Genomic DNA, 19,810 nt, shown 5'->3' on the forward strand with positions numbered 1-19,810 from the left:
TTTTTCTGCAACAATTTGATACAAAACTTTCACCAACTACCTGATTTACTGCAAAGTCTGTTTAACACTGCAGCTATTAGAACACCGATTAGAACATTGATTAGTCTTTTATCAGACTTATCATTGATTTGATGTAATGGTGCGAGAGGTTTGGGTTACTTGCAGGACGGGATTTTGTTACAATATATCAAACCGTATTTCAAATAAAACAAAAAACAAATAAAAACTAATGAAGAAATACTTTGAACAAAAAAAAAAAAGATGAATCTATTGGTATTTATCACAGATAATATTCAATCTATAATATTAATTTCACTTTGGGCCAGAATCTGAAGTGGTTTCCACTGATGCTTCATTCTGGGACAGAGTCAGACAGTTTAATGTTTAAATCTGTTGCATCGAGTTTAAAGTTTCAGAGCTCTGGATGTGGGAGGCACAGAGAGAGCACTGAGTGGTCAAATAAGTATATAAACTAATTACTTTTTAATGAATGAATTTGTTCTGCCAGCGTTCCTCTCTCACCTTATTTGCAGCAACAGTGTTGCTTTTTGCTGTGATAACGTTATAATGACCTGTTCCTCCTGACTGAAGCAGTCAGATGACGCCAAACGCCTCCTTTCATGGGGACGCACACAGAGCCTGAAGCAGAAAGAGTTAACAAAGAAAGTTCATATCCACCGTCGTGATGCCGCTGATCTCTGATCGAGAGTTTAGGGTTTGTTGATCCAGTTCACACAAAGAAAGACTGGATATGTTGAACTGGCTTCGTAGTAAAACCCTGAACTGATGTTCAGCAGACAATCAGATTCATTTATTTATTGATCTGCTCAAAGTTAAAATTCTTCACTTTGGATCAAACCTGAGAATAAAGACAGCTGTCAGAGAGCTGCACAGGAGAAAACCAAACGTTGATTCTTTAACAACAAAATAAACTTTATTATTTATGTGTCATCTTCATCATCAGTTTTCTACAGAGCTCTGTTAACAGACTATTCCTGAACACATCATCAGAAACCTCCGGCCGTCCCTGAACGCGTCGTCAGAAACCTCCGGCCGTCCCTGAACGCGTCGTCAGAAACCTCCGGCCGTCCCTGAACGCGTCGTCAGAAACCTCCGGCCGTCCCTGAACGCGTCGTCAGAAACCTCCGGCCGTCCCTGAACGCGTCGTCAGAAACCTCCGGCCGTCTCTGAACGCGTCGTCAGAAACCTCCGGCCGTCCCTGAACGCGTCGTCAGAAACCTCCGGCCGTCCCTGAACGCGTCGTCAGAAACCTCCGGCCGTCCCTGAACGCGTCGTCCGAAACCCCCGGCCGTCTTTGAACGCGTCGTCCGAAACCCCCGGCCGTCTTTGAACGCGTCGTCCGAAACCCCCGGCCGTCTTTGAACGCGTCGTCCGAAACCCCCGGCCGTCCCTGAACGCGTCGTCAGAAACCTCCGGCCGTCCCTGAACGCGTCGTCCCAAACCTCCGGCCGTCCCTGAACGCGTCGTCAGAAACCCCCGGCCGTCCCTGAACGCGTCGTCCCAAACCCCCGGCCGTCCCTGAACGCGTCGTCCCAAACCCCCGGCCGTCCCTGAACGCGTCGTCCCAAACCCCCGGCCGTCCCTGAACGCGTCGTCCCAAACCCCCGGCCGTCCCTGAACGCGTCGTCCCAAACCTCCGGCCGTCCCTGAACGCGTCGTCCCAAACCCCCGGCCGTCCCTGAACGCGTCGTCAGAAACCCCCGGCTGTCCCTGAACGCGTCGTCCCAAACCTCCGGCTGTCCCTGAACGCGTCGTCAGAAACCCCCGGCTGTCCCTGAACGCGTCGTCAGAAACCCCCGGCTGTCCCTGAACGCGTCGTCAGAAACCCCCGGCTGTCCCTCCTCCTTTTGTCAGTGCACAGAATCCTGTCGTCCAATCAGAGTGCAGCAGCATCACTTGTCGCCGGGCTGAGCGGCAAAGTAGAGCGCCACCAGGCAGTAGAGCACCCCCCCCGCCGTCAGACTCATGGTCGTCCGGTACAGCAGCTTGTCAATCACGCCCCCCTTCAGGTGGACCGGGAGTCCGTCCGACCTCTGTGCAGAGAGAGACACACGGGTCAACTGTCTCACCTGAGACTGGTCACATGATCCATATTAACAATAACCTGAGTGACACCACAGCGTACCTGGAAGAGTCTCTGCAGGTCGGGGACTCGGTTGGCTCCCAGGTACTCAACCTGACTTCCTGTTTCTGATGCCAGCTTCGTCGGAGATGCAAAGACGGCCGGAGGACTGACAGGTGGGACACCTGGACGCAGACCCTGCACACAGACAGGTAGAGACAGACAGACAGGTGAGTTATTGTTTCAGAAGTTATCTCAGGGCTGTTTCCACACAGAGCAGGTCTAGACTCTTTCATCTACAGAGACCCAACAGTCCTCCATCAGCAGCAGGAAAAACTCCCCTTTAACGGGAAGAAACCTGCAGCAGAACCGGACTCTAGGTGGCGCCGTCTGCCTCGACCAGTTGGGTTGAGAGAGAAAGAAAGAGGGAGACACAGAGAAGCATAATAACAACAATAATAACAATAACAACAATAATAATAACAATGATAATAATGATAGAAAGGATAAGAGGTGTGGGTGTCAAGCAGGACCACAGCAGCAGGTGGCCCACAACCACGATCCACAGGAACCTGCAAGCCGAGGAAGCACAAAAACTCTGAAGCCAAGTTAGTGACATTAATGATACATAAATACATACAGATGGAGAGGATTCCACTCTGGATTTTACAGGAAGCCAATGCAGCGAAGCTAAAATGGGAGAAATGTGGTCTCTTTTTCTAGTTTTAGTCAGAACACGTGCAGCTGCATTCTGGACCAGCTGGAGAGTCTTTAGAGACTTGTTAGGGCAGCCTGATAATAAGGAATTGCAATAATCCAGCCTAGAAGTAACAAATGTGTGAACTAGTTTTTCTGCATCTTTTAGGGACAGGATGTGATTTTTGTGATATTACGTAAGTGAAAAAAGGCAGTCCTTGAGATTTGATTTATGTGGGAGTTAAAGGACATATCCTGATCAAAGATAACTCCCAGATTCCTTACGGTGGTGCTGGAGGCCAGGGTAATGCCATCCAGAGCAGCTTTATCATTAGATAATGTGTTTCTAAGGTGTTTAGGGCCAAACACAATAACTTCAGTTTTATCTGAGTTTAATAGCAGAAAATTGCAGGTCATCCAGGTCTTTATGTCGTTAAGGCATGCTTGGAGTTTGTTTAACTGATGGAGTTCATCTGGCTTCATTGATAAATATAATTGGGTGTCATCTGCATAACAATGAACATTTATGGAGTGTTTCCTAATAATATTACCTAAAGGAAGCATATATAAGGTGAATAGAACTGGTCCAAGAACAGAACCTTGTGGAACTCCGTGTCTAACTTTTGCCTTCATGGAGGATTCATCATTAACATGTACAAACTGAAATCAGTCTGATAAATAGGACTTAAACCAGCTTAATGCAGTTCCTTTAATGCCAATTAAATGTTCCAGTCTCTGCAAAAGGATGTGATGGTCAATTGTGTCGAATGCGGCACTGAGATCTAACAGGACAAGTATAGAGACAAATCCTTTGTCCGATGCAGTTAGGAGGTCATTTGTGACTTTGTTATAAATATAGAGCTGGAAAGTTTTATAAAACAGAATCATGTGTTTTATTATTATTGATCTGAGTGCAGCAGGTGCAGCAGGTGCAGCAGGTGCAGCAGGTGAGTCTGGACATTCAGATCCTCGTCATGTTTAAATAAACAGGCTGAACAAACATCTGTTTAAACATCATTTACATTAAACTCACAGAAACAAATTGACTTCAGTTAATAAGTCAACAGTATTAATGATTTATAATCATTAATAAAACTAATAATCACTTATTGAAACTAATAAATGTGTGACTGAGGTCGTGTCAGTGAAACAGATCCAGGATGTCAAACTTCTTCTTCTATTTGTTTAATTGAAGCTGCAGCAACTTCCTGTTTGTCCTCTGAACACTTTACACTCACACACACAAACGATCAATAACACTGATCAGACAATGTTCAGCTTATCATTTGACACCTGAAGGGGGATCAATAATTAAATAATAAATAGAAAAATCTTTCTATTCAATTAGAGTCAATAACACAACAGAGTTTGGCACGTGTGTCTCTGAAACTATCAATACATTAATCAATAACAGTCCTTGATAGTTTGATCTGTTCATAGATTAATCAATACTCAGCTCTTGGTTTTCTTTTTGTCATGAAAAGATTTTTTTTTTTTTTTTACTAAAGATTCAAAAAGTTTTGTTAAACTTCCTCCAGCTGATCAATAAAAAGATCATTAAAACCGTCAGCTGATCAATAAAACGGTCAACTGATCGATAAAGAGTTCACTGAGAGACTATACGTGACAGAAACACGTTTATGATAAAAACGGATGTGATCCACTAAAAGATCAATAAACAATAATCACAGACCTCATTAATTAAATTAGAGCAGAAACAATTAATCAATAAAACAATTAGATGATTGAAAGAAAAATAATCAGCAATTATTTTGATAATCAATCGTTTCGGTTCATTTTATTGTTGCTGCTGACCAATTGATTAATCCAGAAGATAATCAATCAATCAATCATTTTTTTTATATAGCGCCAAATGATCTCAGGACTCTTTCCACACAGAGCAGGTCCGGATCAATATTCCTCCATCAGCAGCACTATGATCAGATCAATCGATGATAGAAATAATTGTTAGTTACAGCTGACGTCACTGATCATCGATAACACTATCAGCTGATCAGATCAGGATGTTTGTCTCATCTATTCAGGCAGCCTCTCTGACGTCAGATCAGAGCTAAACCATTAAATAATCGATCAGTGTTAGCTTTAGCATTAGCATGAGCTCACCTGCGGGCTGCAGGCGGCGGCGGGAGCTCCGGTGAGCCGCTGCGTCACTCCGTTCAGTCGGTAGTACATCTCACCTGCGTGTCTCACGCGCTCACCTGCTGCTCCAGCTGCAGCAGCACGAGCCTGAAGGAAGTTGAACTTCCTCTTATGGCTCGTGGGCTGCTGGTTCACAGAGACCGCGCCCTAAACGTGATGACGTGTATCTGATGACGCAGAGAAAGAAAAGATGGCGGCGGAGCTCAGGTGAGCTTCTAGTGTAAATACTGTTGATTGAGTTCATGTTTGTACATTTTAATCAATTAAGGTTTAATTTTGATGTCACAAATATCAACATTTATGTATAAATATATCTTTAGCAGTTAAACAAAGTTCATAGTTTATCCTCATTATTCCTGCAAAAATACCTGTGATGACAGATGATGATGATGATGATGGTGATGAAGACTCAGTTATCTTCATGTCTGTTTAAATCATGTTTTCAATTTAGTTTTGATCTCCTGTAGTGTATTGTCCTCCTCAGCCACCGTAGCTGTGTGTCTGTGTGTGTGAATGTGTGTGTGTGTGTGGTTGTGTGTGGTTGTGTGTGTGTGAGTGTGTGTGTGAGTGTGTGTGAGTGTGTGTGTGTGCGTGTGTGTGAATGTGTGTGTGTGCGTGAGTGTGAGTGTGTGAGTGTGTGAGTGTGTGTGTGTGTGTGTGTGTGTGTGTGTGTGTGAGTGTGTGTGTGTGCGTGAGTGTGTGTGTATGAGTGAGTGTGAGTGTGTGTGTGTGTGTGAGTGTGTGTGTGTGCGTGAGTGTGTGTGTATGAGTGAGTGTGAGTGTGTGTGTGTGTGTGAGTGTGTGTGTGTGCGTGAGTGTGTGTGTATGAGTGAGTGTGAGTGTGTGTGTGTGTGTGAGTGTGTGAGTGTGTGTGAGTGTGTGTGTGTGCGTGTGTGTGAATGTGTGAGTGTGCGTGAGTGTGAGTGTGTGAGTGTGTGTGTGTGTGTGAGTGTGTGTGTGTGTGTGAGTGAGTGAACCCTAAACCCTGAACCTTGGACCTTAAACCCTGAACCCTGAACTCTGGACCCTAAACCCTGAAGCTTGAACCTTGGACCTTAAACCCTGAACCTTGGACTCTAAACCCTGAACCTGAACTCTAAACCCTGAAGCTTGGACCCTAAACTCTGAACCCTGGCCCCTAAACTCTGAACCCTGGACCTTAAACCCTGAACCATGAACCCTAAACCCTGAACCTTGAACCTTGGACCTTAAACCCTGAACCTTGGACTCTAAACCCTGAACCTGAACTCTAAACCCTGAAGCTTGGACCCTAAACTCTGAACCCTGGCCCCTAAACTCTGAACCCTGGACCCTAAACCCTGAACCCTGAACTCTGGACCCTAAACCCTGAACCCTGAACCTTAAACTCTGGACCCTTAACCCTGGACCCTAAACCCTGAACCCTGAACCTTAAACTCTGGACCCTTAACCCTGAACCCTGAACCTTAAACTCTGGACCCTTAACCCTGGACCCTAAACCCTGAACCCTGAACCTTAAACTCTGGACCCTTAACCCTGAACCCTGAACCTTAAACTCTGGACCCTTAACCCTGGACCCTAAACCCTGAACCCTGAACCTTAAACTCTGGACCCTTAACCCTGTATCCTAAACCCTGAACCCTGAACCTTAAACCCTGAACCCTGGATCCTGAACCCTGGAGCCTGATCCCTGAATCCTCGACTTTAAACTCTGGATCCTGAACCCTGAACCCTGAACCTTAAACCCTGAACCCTGGACCTTAAACCCTGAACCATGAACCCTGAACCTTTAACCCTGAACCCTGGATCCTGAACCCTGAACCCTGGATCCTGATCCCTGAATCCTCGACTTTAAACTCTGGATCCTGAACCCTGAACCCTGGTGAGTGACTGAGTTTGAGAGGCTGCAATGTCTCCAAATGGTTTAAACAGGAATGTGGCAGCACTTAACGAGACATCTTGTTACCTTGACGACACCACCTTTATCATCATATCAACATGATTGATTGGAATCAATGAGAAAACAAAAACAGATAAAGACAAAAACAGTAAAACTACTCACCTATAAAACACATAAAACATTAAAGTATAAAACAGATAAACAGAATAATCATGTGAGCGACAGTTAAGACCGACTGATCGTCTTCCAGGTGATCATCTAATAATCAATTTAATAATTTTTGTCAAAACAGCATCATTAAGCAAAAATGAAAAGATGTTTGATGGATAAAGTTGGTGTGTAATTTAACCGCTGACTTCATGTGTTTTTATTTATCTCACAAACAGAACATAAGAAATAAAATGAAAATTAGTGAATGAAAAATAAATACATGAAGTAAATAAAACAACAGAATAGAGTTCAGATTTTATTTATTCCAAGAAGAAGAAACTGAAGTGACATCACAGCTTCCAAATAAAAATAATAAAAACACAAGTTTCTGTAACGTGTTTGAATCTTTAATTTCATTTAAACTGAAGCTGAATATGAAATATGAGACAAACAGCTGCTGGAATAATGAATATTTATATTATTATTATTATAAACTATTATTACAGTTTAGTTCTAGAAAGTGAAACAGTTCCATTGAACACTGTTTGCTGTGTGACTCAGTTCATTGTTTTAGTCAAATATTGTTTATTTATGATGATGAGTCATTAAAACCTTTTGTTTGATGAAGCTCCTTGTTTACATGCGTCAGTCATGTGACATCATCTCTGTTATTTATTCTTTTTGTTTCTTTACCCTCAAACACGAAACACCTGCAGATATTTACTGTTAGAAACAAAATGAAAACTGCAAATCACTTATTATTATTCAGTAAAGTTGATTATGGTGATTCATATGTTTGTGTTATTTATTATGTTGGTTATTTATTATGGTGATTATTTATTATGTTGGTTATTTATTATGGTGATTATTTATTATGGTGATTATTTATTATGGTGATTATTTATTATGGTGATTATTTATTATGTTGGTTATTTAATATGTTAGTTATTTATTATGTTGGTTATTTATTATGGTGATTATTTATTATGGTGATTATTTATTATGTTGGTTATTTAATATGTTAGTTATTTATTATGTTGGTTATTTATTATGGTGATTATTTATTATGGTGATTATTTATTATGTTGGTTATTTAATATGTTAGTTATTTATTATGTTGGTTATTTATTATGGTGATTATTTATTATGGTGATTATTTATTATGTTGGTTATTTATTATGGTGATTATTTATTATGGTGATTATTTATTATGTTGGTTATTTAATATGTTAGTTATTTATTATGTTGGTTATTTATTATGGTGATTATTTATTATGGTGATTATTTATTATGTTGGTTATTTATTATGGTGATTATTTATTATGGTGATTATTTATTATGGTGATTATTTATTATGTTGGTTATTTATTATGGTGATTATTTATTATGTTGGTTATTTATTATGGTGATTATTTATTATGGTGATTATTTATTATGTTGGTTATTTAATATGTTAGTTATTTATTATGTTGGTTATTTATTATGGTGATTATTTATTATGGTGATTATTTATTATGTTGGTTATTTAATATGTTAGTTATTTATTATGTTGGTTATTTATTATGGTGATTATTTATTATGGTGATTATTTATTATGTTGGTTATTTATTATGGTGATTATTTATTATGGTGATTATTTATTATGTTGGTTATTTAATATGTTAGTTATTTATTATGTTGGTTATTTATTATGGTGATTATTTATTATGGTGGTTATTTATTATGGTGATTATTTATTATGGTGATTATTTATTATGGTGATTATTTATTATGTTGGTTATTTAATATGTTAGTTATTTATTATGTTGGTTATTTATTATGGTGATTATTTATTATGGTGATTATTTATTATGTTGGTTATTTATTATGGTGATTATTTATTATGGTGATTATTTATTATGTTAGTTATTTATTATGGTGATTATTTATTATGGTGATTATTTATTATGTTAGTTATTTATTATGGTGATTATTTATTACGGTGATTATTTATTATGTTAGTTATTTATTATGGTGATTATTTATTATGGTGATTATTTATTATGTTGGTTATTTATTATGGTGATTATTTATTATGGTGATTATTTATTATGGTGATTATTTATTATGGTGATTATTTATTATGTTAGTTATTTATTATGGTGATTATTTATTACGGTGATTATTTATTATGGTGATTATTTATTATGGTGATTATTTAATATGTTGGTTATTTATTATGGTGATTATTTAATATGTTGGTTATTTATTATGGTGATTATTTATTATGTTGGTTATTTAATATGTTAGTTATTTATTATGGTGATTATTTATTATGTTGGTTATTTATTATGTTGGTTATTTATTACGGTGATTATTTATTATGGTGATTATTTATTATGGTGATTATTTATTACGGTGATTATTTATTATGGTGATTATTTATTATGGTGATTATTTAATATGTTGGTTATTTATTATGGTGATTATTTATTATGGTGATTATTTATTATGTTGGTTATTTAATATGTTAGTTATTTATTATGGTGATTATTTATTATGTTGGTTATTTATTATGTTGGTTATTTATTATGGTGATTATTTATTATATTGATTATTTATTATGTTGGTTATTTATTATGTTGGTTATTTAATATGTTAGTTATTTATTATGGTGATTATTTATTATATTGATTATTTATTATGGTGATTATTTATTATGTTGGTTATTTATTATGTTGGTTATTTATTATGGTGATTATTTATTATATTGATTATTTATTATGTTGGTTATTTATTATGTTGGTTATTTAATATGTTAGTTATTTATTATGGTGATTATTTATTATGGTGATTATTTATTATGTTGGTTATTTATTATGTTGGTTATTTATTATGGTGATTATTTATTATATTGATTATTTATTATGGTGATTATTTATTATGTTGGTTTATTTATTATGTTGGTTATTTATTATATTGATTATTTATTATGGTGATTATTTATTATGTTGGTTATTTATTATGTTGGTTATTTATTATATTGATTATTTATTATGGTGATTATTTATTATGTTGGTTATTTATTATGTTGGTTATTTATTATGGTGATTATTTATTGTGATTATTTAATATGTTGGTTGTTTAATATGTTGATTATTTATTATGGTGATTATTTATTATGGTGATTTTTTATTATTTTGGTTATTTATTATGGTGATTATTTATTATGGTGATTATTTAATATGTTGATTATTTATTATGGTGAGTATTTAATATGTTGGTTGTTTAATATGTTGATTATTTATTATGATGATTATTTATTATGGTGATTATTTATTATGTTGATTATTTATTATGGTGATTATTTAATATGTTAATTATTTATTATGGTGATTATTTAATATGTTGGTTGTTTAATATGTTGATTATTTAATGTGATTATTTAATATGGTGATTATTTATTATGGTGATTATTTAATATGTTAATTATTTATTATGGTGATTATTTAATATATTGATTATTTATTGTGTTGGTTGGTTGTTTCCATATTGAATGTTGTTGTCATGACGACACTCCCTCCTCTGCTCCGCTCGCTGACATTTTATGATTTATTAGATTTATACTGCGTGAAGTAAACCCCATCATAATGACGTCATTATGACATCATTATGATGTCATTATGACGTCATTATGACATCATTATGATGTTAGATGTTTTTACCTGCCTGCTGTGTATCCTGAATATTTAGTGTCATGTTTCACACAGTGACAATGATGATGATGATGATGATGATGATGATGATGATTATGTGAACTTCGCACTGAGTTTATGATCAGTTTGACTTTTCTTCTTCTTCTTCTTCTTCTTCTTCTTCTTCTTCTTCTCAGAAACTTTACAGTGAAGGAGGAAGCTTCTGGTGTCCAGCAGGAAAACTTACGATATTAAATATATTTACAGATTCACAGATTCTGGAGTTTTACATGAAGGAGAAACTTCCTGTTAAAATGTTTCTGTCTGTCTCAGAGCTGGAAGTACTCAGATTCTTTACTGCAGTAAAAGTACATAAAAGTTTAGAGTCAAAACAATCTTTAACTAATCAATAATTATTGTGATCAATGGACAGGTTCAGACTCTGCAGATGATTAAAAGATTAAAAACAGAGTTTTTGCTCCATTGGGATAAAAACTGTTGATCTGACTGTTAAGAGACAAAATGTTTCAGAAAGACAGAAACAAACAGACTGAAGGTTAAAGGGACAGTCGGTCCGCTTGTGCTTTGGTTGTAACTCTGCAGTATTTAACACTGAAGAACGTCTCAAGGTGAGTGAAGCAGGTGACCCAGACGCAGAAGACGGCAGGCAGAACATCTACTGAATAACTCAGAAGACTGAGACACAGGAACAAGCAACACTGAGCAGATGAGCAGACGACTCACTGGTGAAACACGAGGTAATCAAAAAAGGCGGGAAAACACAGGAAGTAAAAGGTAACAAGACAAAAGGAGAAAACATTTCAAAATAAAACAGGAACTAAACTAGAAATCCAGACACAGAAAGTCCTGGCAGGATGTGACAAAGGAGAAGAAGAGCGAGATAATCGACATTCACACTTCAACAGCTCGATGATCCCGACATTCAAAATGTTTCCACCACTTCAACTTCCCGTCTCTGACTCTGCCGTCACCGTGGAAACCGTGGACAGCGTCCAGCCCGTCCAACAGATCCAGTTACAGCACAGACTGGCGGATTAACTCCTGAAGCTCACAGTCGCATCATTACAGACGTGAAGAGGAAATAATGATGATCAATCTGCTCTGAGAACAACAGATCAGAGCTTCAGTTTCCTTCTTTTATAAAAGAGTTTCAGTCTTTGCACACAAAGTGTCTGTTTGTCAATCAAGGTTTCTGTGAGTTACGATGAATCTGCTGAGACGTTACACAACTAAACTAAACTCACTGTGTGAAAATCAGCTGACCTCTGCAATACAGCATCACTATGATGGTATTATGGGATGGATGGAAAAACTGAGGAACAGGTGAGGCAGCGTTTCAACAGGTATTAAAGCTGTGAAAAGGTTTGAAAGGACCTGATGAAACATTTTGTACTTGTAGGTGATTATAAGGCGTCCGCAGCGCTGCGTCCTCCTGGTTAGTGCAGAGGTCACCCGACCATCACTGCTGTCACCTGGTCGGTGACGCTGTCACCTGGCCACCGCTACCATCAGCTGATGAACTCGGGCGAAAGAGGGCGGGTGCAGCGGGTGGACCGGATCTTCAGCTCGTGGTAGCACTGGATGAAGCTGTGGTAGATGAAGGTGATGGGCAGCGCCAGCAGTACGATGCCGCTCACCACGCAGATCCCACCCAGCACGCGTCCCGCCACCGTCACCGGATACATGTCCCCGTAGCCCACCGTCGTCATGGAGATGATGACCCACCAGCAGGCGGCGGGGATGCTGGCGTAGTCCTGGTTGCTGGCCTCCAGGTCGAGGCCGTGCTCAAGCAGCTGGGCCAGTGCGCTGAAGATCGCCATGGCGACACAGATGAAGACCAGCAGCATCACCATCTCACGGTAGCAGCGGCGCAGCGTCAGGCCGAGTGTCTGCAGCCCCAGGAAGTGACGCGCCAGCTTGATCACCCAGAAGATCCGCATGATGCGCAGCACGCGCAGTGTGACGCCAGCCCGCTGCAGCTGGGAGTTCTCCCCCGTCAGGATCGTCACAGTAACGGAGACGTAGTACGGCGTGATGGCCAGCAGGTCGATGATGTTCAAAGGACGACGGACAAATTCACATTTGTCCCGAGACACAATGAAACGGACGATACACTCAGCAGTGAACCAACCAATACACACCGCCTCGATGATCCTGGAAACAACCAATCAGAGACAGGAGAGAGAGACAGACTAATCAGAGAGAGATGGACAACCAATGAGAGAGAGGGACAACCAATGAGAGACACAGACAGACCAATCAGAGACACAGACAGACCAATCAGAGAGTGGGACAGACCAATCAGAGACACAGACAGACCAATCAGAGAGTGGGACAGACCAATCAGAGACACAGACAGACCAATCAGAGACACAGACAGACCAATCAGAGAGTGGGACAGACCAATCAGAGACACAGACAGACCAATCAGAGACACAGACAGACCAATCAGAGAGATGGACAACCAATCAGAGACACAGACAGACCAATCAGAGACACAGACAGACCAATCAGAGAGACGGACAGACAAATCAGAGAGTGGGACAGACCAATCAGAGAGACGGACAACCAATCAGAGAGAGAAGAGAGACATGGGCTGGTGGAATTGTAGATGAACATGACAGCGCAATCAGAGAGACGGACAGACCAATGAGAGAGATGGACAACCAATGAGAGAGAGGGACAACCAATCAGAGAGACAGACAGACCAATGAGAGAGACGGACAACCAATGAGAGAGATGGACAACCAATGAGAGAGAGGGACAACCAATCAGAGAGACAGACAGACCAATGAGAGAGACGGACAATACACACCACCTCGATGATCCTGGAAACAACCAATCAGAGACAGGAGAGAGAGACAGACTAATCAGAGAGAGATGGACAACCAATGAGAGAGAGGGACAACCAATGAGAGAGAGGGACAACCAATGAGAGAGATGGACAACCAATGAGAGAGATGGACAACCAATGAGAGAGAGGGACAACCAATGAGAGAGAGGGACAACCAATGAGAGAGACGGACAGACTAATGATAGAGAGAAGAGAGACATGGGCTGGTGGAGTTGTAGATGAACATGACGGTCCAATCAGAGTTGCAGATGTAAACTACAGACCAGTTGTGTCCAATCATGTGCAGTGAACCTGCAGGATTTGACTGATGAACAAACCTGCACCTGATTGGAGCGTCTCTGTGAACACAGGTGAATCATGTGATCCATGTCCTACCTGTGCTGGTCCAGGGTCTCGGCAGCCTTCCAGTCCGGTAAGGTGCTGGCACACAGCATCACCATGGAGACGAGGACGAACAGCACCGACACCGATGCCAGGATCTGCGCCGCCACTGAGGACGTGGGCTCCTCGAACGTCCTCCTCATCTTCTCCAGCCAGCGGCCCCGGGGCTCCTCGGGGCGCTGCGGCTCCTCCTCGGGGAAGAAATGGACGAAGCAGTCGGACATGCGGTCGTCCAGCCGGCGCTGGCAGCACAGCTGCAGGTCGGAGCTCTCCAGGCCCCAGTACAGCATCTCGTTATAGAAGGACAGTTCGCACATGTGCGGCACGAAGCGCAGCTTCCCGTGCTGCACGTACAGCATGATGAAGCTGAACGCCTCCGAGTGCCGGTCAAAGAAAAACTCGTTCCTGTCACGATCGTAGTCGTCGCAGAGCTCCAGCAACTCGCTCTCCGACACGCAGCGATGCAGCCGGCTCAGTCTGCTCAGAGGGAGTCGCTTCATCAGCTCGGCCGAGAAGGAAAACCTGCGACCGCCAACGTTCAGGATGCACAAACTACCTCCAAACTTCATCGTCTGTTAGTTTAAAAACACAAACTGCCTCCAAATATGATCTTCTGGTGGTTAGAAACAGAAAACTGCTGGCTTTTGGTTAATAAAACCATGTTTTTGCTGCTGCTTGACTGTTTCCAGACGAAGCTGTTCTTCATCCTATAAAATCTCAGCTGCTTCCAAACGTTTTCTTCATTCACTGGTTGAATGGAATAAATAATAATAAATTATTAGTAAAAACAAGACTTTTCTTTCTTTCTGATTCACTGATCAATGACTGACTGATCAATGATTGACTGATCAATGACCTGCTTCTATTGCTTATTTATTAATGATCTGATTCTCTACATTATTTTGTACTTTAGTCAAACTGGTTGACATTAGAAATACTGAAACAGCTGCAGTTTCAGCTGTTTTAACGCCTCACAGCAACACTCACCAGATGTCAGCGTCAGTCAGAAGCTCTTCAGGCTGGAAATCTTCATCATAGTGATTCAGGATGTTTAGATTCATCTTCATCATTAAAACAACATCAGATGTTTCTGTTTGTTTCCTTCAGCAGGCGACCGGACGAAGTCTGAATCTGAGACTGAAGAGCAGCAGCAGCAGCAGCAGCAGCAGCACTCCTTCTCCTCTTCCTCCCACTCTTCTCCTCTTCCTCCCACTCTTCTCCTCCTTCTCCTACTCTTCTTCCTCTCCTCTTCCTCCTACTCTTCTTCTCCTCCTCCTCTTCCCCCCCCCCCCACATCTCCCTCCTCCTCCTCCTCCTCCTCCTCCTCTTCTTCTTCTCCCTCCTCCTCCTCCTGCCTGAGAGGAAGAGGATCAGAGTTAAATGATTCAAACAGAAGTCAGTCTGAGCTGCTTTTACACAGAAACAGAATCTGAGTTTTCATTTCCATAAAGCTGCTCAGTGTCTGACAGACTGATTCTTCTTCTCCTCCTCCTCCTCCTCCTCCTCCTCCTCCTCCTCCTCCTCCTCCTCCTCCTGTTTTTCCTCCCTCCTTCCCTTTTCTCCTCATGTTCCACATTTCATTTCTCCTCCTCATCTTCAAATCTGATCTCCAGCGTCGGCCCAAATTAAACATTCATGTCATGTGAACACCAACAGGCAGACATGAATAATGACTTCACACTATGTTCACTAATATTATATATAATAATATAATAATAATAATGAGTTTATTCTGAGGAAACGGCTCCACCTGCTGGATGTTCCTGTAAACTGCAGATCATCATCATCACTGTTTTAAACTGAACATGTACAGTTTGTTTCCTTTATCATCCTCTTTAATGCAGTAAACATTGAATGCTATATATGCAGGAAAATTAATATTAATATTAATATTAATAACTTTATTTATTTATAACACTTTTCATAACAATAGTTACAAAGTGCTTCACAGAGCAAAGCAACGTTCAGTTACATTATAACCTTGGTTCTCCGTCTCTGTGGGCAAAGCCAGGCGCAGGAGACACCTCCTTGAAGAGCATCAACGCCGCCATCAGGCCCAGGAGGCGTAGACAAAGCTTCCAGGTAACCTCGGTAACCCTGAGGGTAATCCTGAGGGAGCCCTGCATCCAACCACTTGGCTGTCGTCTGCACTCAGCAGCCCCAGACTCTGGAACAACACCGATACACGGCAGTGACGCTGCTCCTCTGCCTGAACACATACCAACCAGTCATCAAGGTGGTTCATCAGAGGCCACAAGACCTCATCCATACACCTGGTGAAGGTGCGGGGGCCAGAGAGATGCCAAAACACAGAACGTGAAGGTCCTGCCCTCGAAAGCGAACCTGAGAAACTTCCTGTGCCCCTTCCCAGACCGGTATTTGGAAGTAGGCATGCTTGAGGTTGATCGTTGCAAACCAGTTGCCTACCAGCCTGCTTCACGCTTTGTATGGTCAACATTTTGTACGTCAGAGGCCTGAAGAACTTGTTTAGTGAGGTTGTTTTTGTTTAGTGGGAATAAAATCCTGCCGGCTCTCTGATGGCCGTACGTGGCCCTCATACTGGTGTGTCTTAATGAAACATCCACATCCACTGTAGAGTTCTGTGGAATATGTAAGTGGGTGGAGAGAAAGTCTCAATTCAATAGAAAGCTTAAATAAAATGTAGGATAAAATCAAAACAAAGCAAAACGAACAAACAAAACCACTCAAATATGAATCAATAAATAATATGAAGTCCTGCCTCAAAGGTTCACAGATGTTTGATCCAATAACATATAAAATGTATTTACATTTGTATGTTTGTGTGAATGGTTTAAAGAGAAACATATTAAACTCATATTATTTATATGTATATGTAGTTTTACCAGATGGTATTCAGCACTTTTAAAGGGATGTTACCAAAAAGCAGGTGGGCAGAAACGAACCCTGCGACATTCAACAAAAATAAACAAACAGATAAAACCTGCAGCCTGTCTGATATCCTGCAGTCACGGTATGAATCTGAACCTTTATGTGACGTCGACCTTGAAGCAGCTTCATCATCATCATCATCAGCTTGTGAATCTGCTCTTTCACAGGTTTGACTTGAGGACTTGTTGTCATGACAACTGTGCGTCTATTGGCTGGTTTTAGGACCGACAATAATCAGCTGACAGGGTGTTCAGTTATATCCAAACAGTTAATGATGGCAGATGGACGTGATCATCTGTATCTGGACAGTGATGTAACAGCTTTAAACTATTAGAATAACTACATGTACGGACATCTGTCCAAACTGTCACAGCATCAGAATAAATATATATTTTTGGGGCGGCTGTGGTTCAGGAGGTAGAGCGGGTCGTCCACTAATCGGAAGATCGGCGGTTCGATTCCCGGCTCCTCCAGTCCACATGTTGATGTGTTCTTGGGCAAGACACTTAACCCCAAATTGCTCCTGATGGCTGAACCATCAGTGTGTGAATGTGTGTGAATGGTTAGCCTCCTCTGATGGGCAGGTTGGGACCTTGCATGGTCGCCCCTGTACCCATTCAGCGTGTGAATGTGATTTGTAGTGTAAAAGCACTTTGAGTGGTCGGAAGACTAGAAAGGCGCTATGCAAGTACAGCACATTTACCATAGATGATGATCACATGATATTGATAATGAATCTGTTCTTCCTGATGAGACTAATGATGACATCATATCTCTGACTCAACATTAATATTAAATATTGCATCAAAGATTTATAGAAATATGTCAGAATATTTCATGTTGAGTAAAGACTCATGTAGAGGATCTGTGTGTGACTGACGGGAGGTTTTTATTGATCAGAGTGTTAATTGATTCAATTGGTAATTAAAGCTGCAAGCAGCATTGAACAGGCCGTCGTGCCGCGGTGCAGTCGAAGGTCTTCTGTCACAAGCATGTAGATGTTTTCAGACCCGGCTGTGTTCAGACAGTGCAAGAAGGAGATAAACATCACTTCCTTTGTCCACTGTTTTGCCTGCTGCTGGAGCTGCTTCACTGATATGTTGTAGGGGGCGCTATTCATCCAGTTTACATCACTGATGGAATATTGTCATGTAGACGTGTTCAGGCCGGGACTCTTATCAAACATGTAAAGTTTGGTGCAGACTGGAGCATTTACAATAAAGTTATAACAACTTCCTCTGTCATGGCGAAACATCACATCTCAACGGTGTGAGGATGAGAGTTTTCTACAGGGTGAGACATGTCTGTCTCGTTCACACCTGTCTGTCTCGCTCACACCTGTCTGTCTCGCTCACACCTGTCTGTCTCACTCACACCTGTCTGTCTCACTCACACCTGTCTGTCTCGTTCACACCTGTCTGTCTCACTCACACCTGTCTGTCTCACTCACACCTGTCTGTCTCGTTCACACCTGTCTGTCTCGTTCACACCTGTCTGTCTCACTCACACCTGTCTGTCTCACTCACACCTGTCTGTCTCGTTCACACCTGTCTGTCTCACTCACACCTGTCTGTCTCGTTCACACCTGTCTGTCTCGTTCACACCTGTCTGTCTCACTCACACCTGTCTGTCTCGTTCACACCTGTCTGTCTCGTTCACACCTGTCTGTCTCGTTCACACCTGTGGCATCAAAATTGTGCAAGTTTTGGGTCCATTCACTTGAATTTCAATTAGTAAACAAAACTCTTGATGAGTTTGTGTGTAAAACAAATTAATTTCCTAATTTTCATCAAGTCTATTTTTATAAAAGTAAAGACGTTTAACCCACATGACCTGGTCAAAGTGTGATTGACATGTGACCTGTCAGGTGTGTAGAGACAATAAGTAACTGATACTCATATATTTGAATGGAGAGTGTGAGTGAACCGCTAGCTGCTCGGGTCCTAATAAAGGAAAAACTGCAGTACAGAGATACAAATTTTAGTTTTGATTTTATTTTTCTGCAGCACTTTATCACTAAACTGTCACCCTCACTCCATGAGCTCCATTCAACACCCCCCCTCTCAGTTGGAGAGGAGAATATCACTCTTCTTGTGAAACATCCTCATAAATCCCATGACTTTAGCCAAATCCTACATTAGAAATCAGTTATTGTAGGAAAATTCATGGTGAATCCATTGATGCAGGTTTGAAAGTGGTCAGACTTATAGTTTAGACGTCAGAACCATTTGTTTAACACAAAGTTCATGCCCATAGATTGCCTCCCCATTGGTTTACATTGTAAAGGGTGATGTGGCACTGCAACTTTCAGGGCTTATTAAATCCAAACCGTTCGAGTTATTACAAAGTTTTTAACAACTTTTGTTCAGCACAGTGTGATAAGTCATGTATTCAAGTTTGAAGCCGATACCATTAACGCCCTCAGAGGAGATAGCGTTTGTTCAGGGTCCAAAATTGGCACAAAGTCGTACTTTCATGAGAGAATTGCAGACTTCCTGTTGGATTTAGGTCAGGGGTGTCAGTGTATGACATCATTTTTCACCAGACCTGATGTACGTGCCAAATTTAGTTTTTGAACATGTTTATTAGGAGGTCAAATGTACGTCTGAAGTGTTGAGATAATAAAGAAAGAAAGAAACAGAACAGATACAAGAGTAATAATTTCAGCTGCAGTCAGCAGACACATGATGGCAGCACTGAGCCACAATATCTGTTTCTGTTATTCAAGACGTGTGTGTTTGTTTTACTGTGATTATTAAAAACTTTATTATCAAATGACTCGTCAGGATTTACATGTTCATCGTGTCTCTTTCACTTTCACTGACTAATAAAACAATAAATTACACAAAACAAAGAGTTTTATTTAAATGTTTTAAATTTATGAAGAGTAATAATAGTAATAATTTAACATAGTCAAAGGTTTTTCTGTAACTTTATTATTTTATCATCATCATCCTGTAACTGTCACCTGAAGCCACAAAAGCTGAACTTATATATATATT

General features: G+C 40.6%; 2 protein-coding genes across 3 annotated transcripts; both read right to left on the reverse strand.

Moving 5' to 3' along the window:
- Nucleotides 1-912: 912 nt before the first annotated feature.
- On the reverse strand, nucleotides 913-5,106 carry LOC122996663 (cytochrome c oxidase subunit 7A-related protein, mitochondrial-like). 2 transcript variants are annotated; one of them, XM_044372265.1, is made up of 5 exons: nucleotides 4,904-5,106; nucleotides 2,147-2,281; nucleotides 1,848-2,054; nucleotides 1,432-1,751; nucleotides 913-1,015 (listed from the first exon to the last, which is right to left on the reverse strand). In XM_044372265.1, exons 1-3 carry the CDS (start codon nucleotides 4,970-4,972, stop codon nucleotides 1,914-1,916), a joined length of 345 nt encoding a protein of 114 aa, XP_044228200.1. In that variant the 5' UTR covers nucleotides 4,973-5,106; the 3' UTR covers nucleotides 913-1,015; nucleotides 1,432-1,751; nucleotides 1,848-1,913. The 2 variants fall into 2 exon arrangements, with proteins under 2 accessions (XP_044228200.1, XP_044228199.1); XM_044372264.1 differs by having other exon boundaries at nucleotides 913-1,751.
- Nucleotides 5,107-11,298: 6,192 nt separating this feature from the next.
- Nucleotides 11,299-14,658, reverse strand: LOC122996672 (potassium voltage-gated channel subfamily G member 3-like). Its single transcript, XM_044372276.1, is given in 2 exon segments — nucleotides 11,299-12,817; nucleotides 13,839-14,658. Coding segments are annotated over 2 exon segments (1,275 nt in total). The 5' UTR covers nucleotides 14,468-14,658; the 3' UTR covers nucleotides 11,299-12,171.
- Nucleotides 14,659-19,810: the final 5,152 nt, after the last annotated feature.

This window comes from Thunnus albacares, chromosome 14 (genome assembly GCF_914725855.1).
Source record: "Thunnus albacares chromosome 14, fThuAlb1.1, whole genome shotgun sequence".
NCBI classification, from domain to species: domain Eukaryota; kingdom Metazoa; phylum Chordata; class Actinopteri; order Scombriformes; family Scombridae; genus Thunnus; species Thunnus albacares.

Coding starts and splice junctions, on each gene's coding strand:
- LOC122996663 (XM_044372265.1), bottom strand. CDS start 4,972: ATGTACTACCGACTGAACGGAGTGACGCAGCGGCTCACCGGAGCTCCC. Junction 2,282..4,903: donor CCGCCGCCTGCAGCCCGCAG/GTGAGCTCATGC, acceptor GTCTGTGTGCAG/GGTCTGCGTCCAGGTGTCCC. Junction 2,055..2,146: donor ACCTGCAGAGACTCTTCCAG/GTACGCTGTGGT, acceptor CTCTCTGCACAG/AGGTCGGACGGACTCCCGGT.